The sequence below is a fragment of the Triticum dicoccoides genome, chromosome 7B (genome assembly GCF_002162155.2).
Source record: "Triticum dicoccoides isolate Atlit2015 ecotype Zavitan chromosome 7B, WEW_v2.0, whole genome shotgun sequence".
In the NCBI taxonomy this organism is placed as follows: Eukaryota; Viridiplantae; Streptophyta; class Magnoliopsida; order Poales; family Poaceae; genus Triticum; species Triticum dicoccoides.
This window is the reverse complement of record NC_041393.1, coordinates 542,425,762-542,434,807: the sequence shown is the minus strand read 5'-3', so window position 1 is coordinate 542,434,807 and position 9,046 is coordinate 542,425,762. Positions and strand designations below refer to the sequence as shown.

Below are 9,046 nucleotides of genomic sequence, written 5' to 3'. Positions count from 1 at the left end.
ATGGCATAAAGGCTAGCCCTCTTTTATGTAACATACAATAGCATTTATTTTATTCCATTTTTATAATTCTTACATTTCTTCATGGTAACATTTTTTTACCACGAATTGTCAAGTTGTGGAACTTTATATAGAGCACAAATACATGTTTTGGATCAATTAGCCTTGTCATATGTACACTTGTGCCATTTTACAATAATAAAACAACTATAAATGTGTGCACTTCTTAACCTGGTTTCTTTTATTGTGTATAGTTAGAAATTTAATCCATTTTGGATGTGCACGCTCACCACAAAGACAAGTATTAGTTGGGAACATCATTGCGCTTCATATACCACCATACTTAGATACTAATATCAAACGGATCTTATGCATCATAATGTTTGGCATATCTTATGAGATGTAATGATATAACACAAAGTGATTCTGAATCAAAAGCTATTGATGATATCATTACGGCATACTCTTGTTGCTCGACAACAGGTTTTCTTCCACAACTCTTTACAAAAATGTATATGTAAATTAGTAAATGGCCATACTTTCCATGCCTATCATAAGTCGTTTCTACAAGTGCTAGCCTCCTTGTTTGTGTATTGATCTCTCGAGCTGATAGCCATCGCTTTTCCCATGGTATGTTATCTGCAGTATGCATATTCTTATATATTGTTGCCTTAATAAGAATATTCTCATTCCCTACATTGTATTTCATTATTTATGTGATACACTTATTCAATCTAAGTTTACTTAGTGCACATATCCAATCCTTGGTTCAAATGACATTCATAGGAACTCTTCACTTAGATGTGTAAGCATTTGCATGATCTCACCATTTAGTCTTTATAAATCATGCTTATTTTGGTCTGTCACTTTTATCTTTCCTTTTCCTCTACCAAGTTACCACTCTTCCTCCTACATTCATGTTTTCAAGATGTTTGCTTAGTTGTGTTATTTGTCATCTAGTCCACCAAAAGTTTGAGTCCCCCCACCCTCGCACCCTCAGAAATAGCCTTTAGTAATAGGTAAGGCTTCATTTAGGTGAAGGAATTTTAAAGGAACAATGGAGTTCTCTTTTCTTGTGGGCTTATTTTCTTAATGGTTGCTATTCCAAAGGAGCAGCCTAACCTAATCCTCAGGAAATCTTCCTATCCTTTAATTTTCACTGGAACATCCGCTCTATGGTCATTTTCACGTAGGCCCAAGGAGAACAGGTGCAACCCTCGACTGTTGGATTTGATGCATTTGACTGTAGAAGCGGGGTGGACCTGGTTTATGTGGACCATCCAATGACATGTGAAAGTACAAACAGTGGTCGATGTTCATATGTAACAATGATTCCCATGAGGCATGAATAGTTGGTTTCCCTGAACGTTCTAAATCTACTAACTAATTGTGTGCACAATGTCGAGCGAGTCACGTGCCCATTAGGCTCCACACGCATCTCGCCTAATACCATCTCGCGAAGCATCTTGGACCCTCAACTGGATCTTCTTGCTCCTCTCCCCATCTCTCGCACGCTCTCTTTTTCCTCAACTTCAGCCAGATCGAGGGTCCCTACCTCTGATATCCTGGTTCTCTCCTTTTCCCTCATCTTCTCCTACTCCAGCAGCGCATGGCAGGTGCTCCGGCTACCCCGCGATGGGCTCGCACGGTCTTCGACGATGTTGTGTGTATCATCGATGTGCATCGGCTCTGGAAGGTCAACCTTTGCACTGCATACCGAACTTTCGATGTGCAGGCGGGGGCACTGCTCACTACGTGTTGCTGCCGGCCCAGCCACATGTGTTGCAAACCAGCTGTCATTTTTCCCAAACTAGAGTGCGGTGAACCACCATGCATTGTTGCATCTGCCAGGGCCGCAGCCAACTGTGCTTCAGACAAGAGTGGGGACGTCGGGGCACCAAAACAACATTATCGCACTTGCCGCACATGACTATGTTTGCAGAGGGAATTGGACGTGACTGCAACAAGGTCCATGTTGCAATGGGTAACCCAAGGCCCACATGTGTTTGCAACATCATGCAAGCTGGAGGTGACTGCAACATGGTCCATGTTGCAATGGGTGACCGCTACATGGTCCAAGTTGTAATGGGTGGCCAAAGAATCACGTGTTCGCCACCGCAAAATGATCCATGTTGCAATGGGTGATAGCAACATGGTCCATGTTGCAATGATTCGACGGCTACATGGGACAGATCAAATGACTCATGACCCAACAGATCTTTGCCAAAGATCCACGCCGACCGACGCATAGTGTGGTCGGCATAATGCTTCAAATTGGCTTGCCGATTTGATGCCAGCGTCGGTCACAATCTGTGCATGCCAGATCTCCTAGTGAACCACATGTATACCTCTCCCTCTCATTATATTCTAGTGATTCTTGTCCGTTTGTGTGCAACCTTATCCCTCATCTTCTCCACCGTGACATGTAGCGAACGCCTGCACCCTTACCATCGCTTCATCAATGCTCCCTTCACGTTGCTTGGTCATTGCTATGACCAGAGATGCCACCACTTCCAGGAGGACCATGATGCGAGCTGGCAAATGATGACGGTTGCGGCGAGCGCAACAAGAGGAAATATCCGAGCACTAGTGCTGCACGATGAGGGCAAGCGTATCAAGGATGCAGTCGAGCACCGGTGTTGAAAGGTCAGGCGGCGGCGTGGTCGGGCGGTGTGGTGCATCGAGGGTAGGGTGGTGCAAAGTCACCTACCCCTTTGCATCTTTGTGGAACTGATGTCCATCGATGCTAGGAATAATGCCCATTGATGGTAGGAAGGCTCACCACCGATGTTGGGAATGGTGCATGGCGATACTGGAATGGGCATGCAATGATGCTAAAATGGCATGCCCTAGCCACGATGAGCTGACGATAGTGTGACGACGACTGAAGATGCGACAGTATAGTCAAGCATGCCCGCGAACCACCACACCACAAAGCGCAATTGTGGCAATCACGAGCTGCGAAGACGGTGACTAGTGCGCCCTGACGCCCGAGAGATGCAACGGAGTTGCGAGGATGGTGAGGCGGGGTTGTGAATAGAGTGTGGAATGACGACTGTGAGCTGTCACATTAGGGGTTGCTGCAAGCGCTCGATGGAGGGCGGCAACCTTATGCATAGGAACGATGAGCCGATGGACGGAGAGGCTCGTCGAGAGGGGAGAAGACAATACGAGGGGGTTGGGGTTTGCGGGGGTGATATGAGAGCACCGGTCTAGAGCGAGGGCATCTAATGGGTAGCGCGGTGGCCGATAAATTGCTCGGACTAGTCAACAGACACTGAGTACCTTAGGCATGTGGATTAGTTCAATATGAAAAAAATAGTAATTATACAAAAGTAAAAAACTGTTTTGAAATATACTTGACCTTTTGTCGTATTCGTATACAAAATTTAGCCAAGGAAAAAGAATTGCATGGCATTGTTGGTGAAAAATATCAACACTATATAAAAGTTACTATTCACACTTCTGGTCCTTGAAATCTTCAGTTTTTCCTCTGAAGTCGGCGGGAATTATTGCCTTCTTGAAACTTTTTATATGAGCACAACAGAAGCACAAGTTTATTTTAAAGAAGTTTCAGATTTTTTGACTTTTCTTGAAATTTCTATATTTTTCCCTCATACCAGGTACACACACACACACACACACACACACACACACACACACACACACACACGACATTCAAAGGATATTTCTCGTAAGACTGGACAAGCACGCCTGGTTCCTGAGTGTATATACACCTTATATGAAGAAAATTGTATGACAAAAGAAGAATAAAAAAATTGTAACATTTTTTGAAATAAACTTGACATCCTGTTGTATTTTTATAAAATTTGGAGAAGGGAAAAAAATCCATTGTATAGTTGGTGAAAAACAAACAAAATTAACACCATATACAAGTTACTATTCACACTTTTGTCCTTATATTTTTTGCCCTGCAGTCGATGTGAATTTTTTCGTTCGTTAATTTTTTTATAAGAGTACAACAGAAGGTCAATTTTATTTCAAAACACATTTCAGATTTTTTTTACTTTTTTGAAATTTTTATATTTTCTGCATATTAGGTGTATATACACCCGTGAGCTGGACAAAGGGTACTTCCCGTAAGACTGGACAAGCATGTTTGGTTCCTAGATGTATACACACACTATGTGAGAAAATAGTAATTAAAAAAGAGTCAAAAAATTTCATTTTTTTTTTTTGAAATAAACTTGACCTTGTACTGTATTCGTATAAAAAGTTTGGCTAGGGAAAACATTCCATGGTACTGTTGTTTGAGAAAAAAATCAACATTATATACAAGTCACTATTCACACTTTTTGTCCTTATGATTTTGATTATTTTTCTGAAGTTGATGGGATTTTTTCTTCCTGACACTTTTTATTCGAATACAATAGAAGGTCAAGTTTATTTTTAAAAATGTGTTTTTTAAATTGTAAATATTTCTGTACTTTTTTCCTTATCAGGTGTATATACACCCGAAATCAAATGCTATTTCCAGTAAGACTAGAAAAATACCCTTTGGCTCTCGGGTGTATATACACCTCATATGGGAAAAAATATAGAAATTTCAAAAAATTCAAATGAAATTGAAACTTTTCTGAAATAAACTTTACCTTTTGATGTAACTGTATATAAAGTTTCATGAAGGAAAGACTTCCCGGTGACTTTAGGGCTAAAGAAAAATCTCAAGGACAAAATGTGTCAATAGTAACTTGTATATAGTGTTGATTTTTTTACCAACACTACAATGGAATTCTTTGCCCTGGCCAAAGTTTTTATACGACTATGACTTTGAATTTTTCTCAATCAATATACACCCATGAGCTAAACATGCTTGACATCAACGTTTGGTTCGTGGGTGTATACACACCCTATATGAAAAACAAAATGTAACTACAAAAAATAATTGAAACTTTTTTTAACTAAACATGAATTTCTGCTGTATTTGTATATTAAGTTTGGTCTAAGATTTTTTTAATGATATTGTAAAGAAATAACACAAAATCAACACTATATACAAGTTATTACTCACACTTTTTGACCTTGTGATTTTTTTCCCTGAATTCGACGGGCATTTTTTTCCTTCGTGAAACTTTTTATACGCGTACACCAGAAGTTCAAGTTTATTTTTTATTTTTTTTGGATTTTTTACTTAAGAAAACTATATTTTCCCTTCATATAAGTTGTATATACACTTGTGATTCAAAGGGTATTTCCCAAGTAAGCCTACCCTTTTTTGTTTCAGCCCTACTTTTGGTTAGTGCACAATTAGATGTACTACCTTCGTTGAGAATTAACTGTCGCTGAAATGAGTGAATCTACAACTATAGTTGAAATGTGTTAAATTTGTCATTTTTGTATCTCGAGTAGTGCTTTGAATTTTGATTTGGAAATTTACGCCAACAAACATTGATATTGTGTGAATGTGCTCAATTCGTTTCACATTTTTGGAACATTTTAAAATGTGATAGGAGGTCCGGTGCACCCCTGGATAATGAACATGCAATCTTCAGATTGACAACACAGAAGTTTGTATACTCATGTGAGTGTCAGGCACGTTTAAGTTAGTTTTTCATGCTGCGGCAACGCACAGCCTTCCTTCTATTATGTGGCTATGAGCTCTGTTTTTGACTGCGATCCAAAAGTATGAAAGGCTTGTTAAGAGAATCTCATGGACAGATATAACAGAAGGGTTACGATTGCATTGTTCATGTATGTTCAAATAAACTAATCAGCCTGTCACAGCGAGATAAATTAGATGGAGTACATGCGTATTCGACACTGACTGTTTCTACTCCTGAGTGGAGTTTATGAGCATGAACTTTGTGAACTGTGAAGCTTTATAAAAAAAACACTTTGCGAACAGGAGCTCATACCCTTTTCATGAAAATTCCATAATAAACGATGGTATAGTCTTTGAAATTTCCCGTACAAAATCATGCACGTAATATTGACAAATGATACGATAATTCTTCAAAATTCTAAATTCAAACGAGTGAGAATTAAGATATTCTAGCTCCAAAACTACGACTGCATTTCCCCTAGTAGCAGACTGCTTGTGTCGAAGCGCTGGAACTGCCAGTGCGCCGTGTAGTTGCTGTCGAGATGAGTGAAGTTGTCGCCCATGCCCGTGCCCATGGGGTACCCGTACCCGCCAGATGGTGGTGTGTTGACGTAGTCCCCGCCGGTGACGACCTGAGCTGAGTACTCGGGCGGTAGAATACCGTCGGCGAAGTCAGGGTAGCACCCAAGTGGCTTGACTGCATCACACAACTCGTCGGCTGCCCACATGGTCAGATCAGTCAAGTCGTAGTCAACATTGCCAAAGCCAGGCGCGAGCATCTCGTCGCCGCCGCCGCTCGAGTAGTTGCAGTCAGCATTTGCGAAGCCCGGAGCGAGCATCTTGTCGCCGCCGCCCGAGTAGTTGCCGTCAGCATTGGCGAAGCCCGGCGTGAGCATCTCGTCGCTGCCGCCCGAGTAGTTGCAGTCAGCATTGGCAAGGCCTAGCGCGAGCAACTCGTCGCCGCCGGCCCCCGGCGCGAGCATCTTGTCGCCGCCGGCCCAGTAGTTGTAGTCAGCATTGGTGATGCCCGGCGCAAGCATCTCGTCGCAGCCACCCGAGTACTTATAGTCGGCATTGGCGAGGCCTAGCGCGAGCATCTCGTCGCCGCCGGCCGAGTAGTTGCCGCTGACAGATTGGAAGCCGCCGCACCCTGGCTCCGTCTGGAAGGGGTCGTCCCATGAGAATTGCTCGAGTAGGCCCTCGTTGTTCCCAGCGTGGAACGGCACCATCTGCAGCTGCTGGAAGCCGGCGGCGTCCATGTCCACGGGGTTGCCGCTACCGTGCCCGAGCTTCTGCGGCATGAGGGCGTCGTGGGAAGAACCCTGGAGCGGGCCGTGGCCGCCGTCGGCAGGTATGCCCAGCGCCTCCATTCTATCTCCCGTGGCCCGCAGCGCCGTGTCGATGGTCTCGAGCAGCCCGCGCGCCTCCTCCAGCGTCATGTCGTTGAGCGCGGCGTCCCAGTCTGCGAGCGCGCCGGGGCAGCCGTGCCGCGTCCGGGCGAGCTTGGCCCTCTCCTTACCCAGCTCCGTCTCCATGTAGCACCGGTGCGTGTGCCGCGCGCGGGTCTCGGCCGGGACGGCGCGCTGGTACCTCTCGAGCACTCCCTCCTCCGACTCCCACACGAGCGGCGGATCCCCCGCGCCGGCGGAGCAGACGAGCGCGACCGGGACCGCGCAGAGCGTGGCGAGCTCCGACGCCTTCTTCTGCAGCCCCTTGGTCCTCCTGGCGTGGGTCTCGGCGCGCGCCCGCGCCTTCTCGATGAGCCTCATGGGGACCTTGCGGCGCGGCATCGTGGGCGTGGCTGCAGCAGACCCTGCAGTGCGCGTGCTTTGCTTCTTCCTCTGCTCCTCCGATCAGACCCGCTTGGTTTGGCTTGCTGGTTGGAGCTCTCCGGCGAAGCGGCTGGTATATATACATAGATAGAGCACGCGACGCTGGCTTCTGTGCGCCGGAGGCGGATGCGGATTCGTCTGTCTCTCCCGAACGCGGCGGCCGCCATGAGTGCTACCTAGTACCTAGGCAGTAGGCACTAGGCCTATTAAGCCCCGTAATTTTGCATCAGTCTGGCTTGGCGCCAAATAAATGATGCTGTAGGCTGCTAGCTGTGGTTTAAAACAGTACTTGAGGCCGTGATTAGCCAGAAAAGGCAGGTGATTATAACGTACTCCGGAGGTGGGAAAACGTTTCGATCCCGGTAGAGAGGCTTTGGTGAATCCGGTTTCTACTTGGCGTTGAGAGGAGGCGTCCCCGATCCCAGCACGGCCAGCACCGTCGCTGGCGCGTCCGTGCACGTCCTCCTGCGAATAAGTAAATTTACCGGATCCGGGATGTATCGGTGAGAAATCTGCCCTTATCTGTGCTTCTAGATTGATGCGAGTGGACCCCAAATGCTTGGATCTGAGCTCTATACGAACAGGAATACGGAAGGAACCACACCAGAGATAAATATCCACACAGTCGTCTCTCTTCCACATCCAGCTGCTTCCCCATTAGGGATGGCATCCGCAGGGTATGGGTACGGGTGGAGCTACCCCATACCCTTACCCGTCCATCGTGAGTTTACCCATCACCCATACCCATACCCGTCAAGGGTACAGTTTTTTCCCATACCCATCACCCGACAGGGTATATCGGTACCCGCGGGTAAAAATACCCGCGTTTACAACACATCAATTGAGTAGAAAATAGTTGTAAAAAGTAACATATTATCATAAATTATTAATAGAAATAAATCTTAAACAACAATGTACAACAACATATTCTCATAAACAAAAGTACTTGCCTATAAAGTGAAATATAAAAATGTTAAACAACAACACATAGTCATAAATAACAACACATATGCATGCACTTTAAGTTCAGGAAATCATGATAAATTATAAAGATCATTTGAATACACATTAGAGTTTTTACCTAGCGTGATTAGGAGGGGAAATGAATACATTGGGATATTAACGAAAACCCACATGTCAACATTTTAGATGGGTACACGGTTACGCGGGCATGGGTTATACGATCCCATACCCGTACCCTCTCTACCCGATGGGTATGATATTTTCCCATTTAAGTACCCATGGGTAATTTTTTGTCCCATACCCTTACCCTAATAAGGTTTTTACCCACAGGGTACGCGGGTAATGGGTACCCATTGCCATCCCCATCTCTCTCGTCAGTTCCACACCGGCAGCCGCCCTCTCCCTTCTACGCCGACGGCCGCCCTCACCTTGCTACGTTGGCGGCTGCCCTCTCCCGACCAGTTGTCAGCCCAAGTACGATAGATTCATGGTCGGAAGACCTCGTCTTCCACCGAGATCTGGCGAGGCAATTTTGCGATGAGGCATGGCTTTCCCAGCCACCGTCGGGTCCGGTGACGACGAGCAGGTAGTGGCTTCACCGTCTAGCGCTGGATCTGGCACTCACAACGCGGCTCGGCCATGCTGCGGGCCGAGTACCGCGACCTCCTCGTCCATCCGTCCCCGGCGATAT

At 45.6% G+C, this 9,046-nt stretch overlaps 1 protein-coding gene across 1 annotated transcript; it reads right to left on the bottom strand.

Annotated features, from left to right (window-relative positions):
- Positions 1-6,021: 6,021 nt before the first annotated feature.
- LOC119339091 lies at positions 6,022-7,350 on the bottom strand. The gene is made up of 2 exons (XM_037611258.1): positions 6,563-7,350; positions 6,022-6,481 (listed from the first exon to the last, which is right to left on the bottom strand). Exons 1-2 carry the CDS (start codon positions 7,348-7,350, stop codon positions 6,022-6,024), a joined length of 1,248 nt encoding a protein of 415 aa, XP_037467155.1.
- Positions 7,351-9,046: the final 1,696 nt, after the last annotated feature.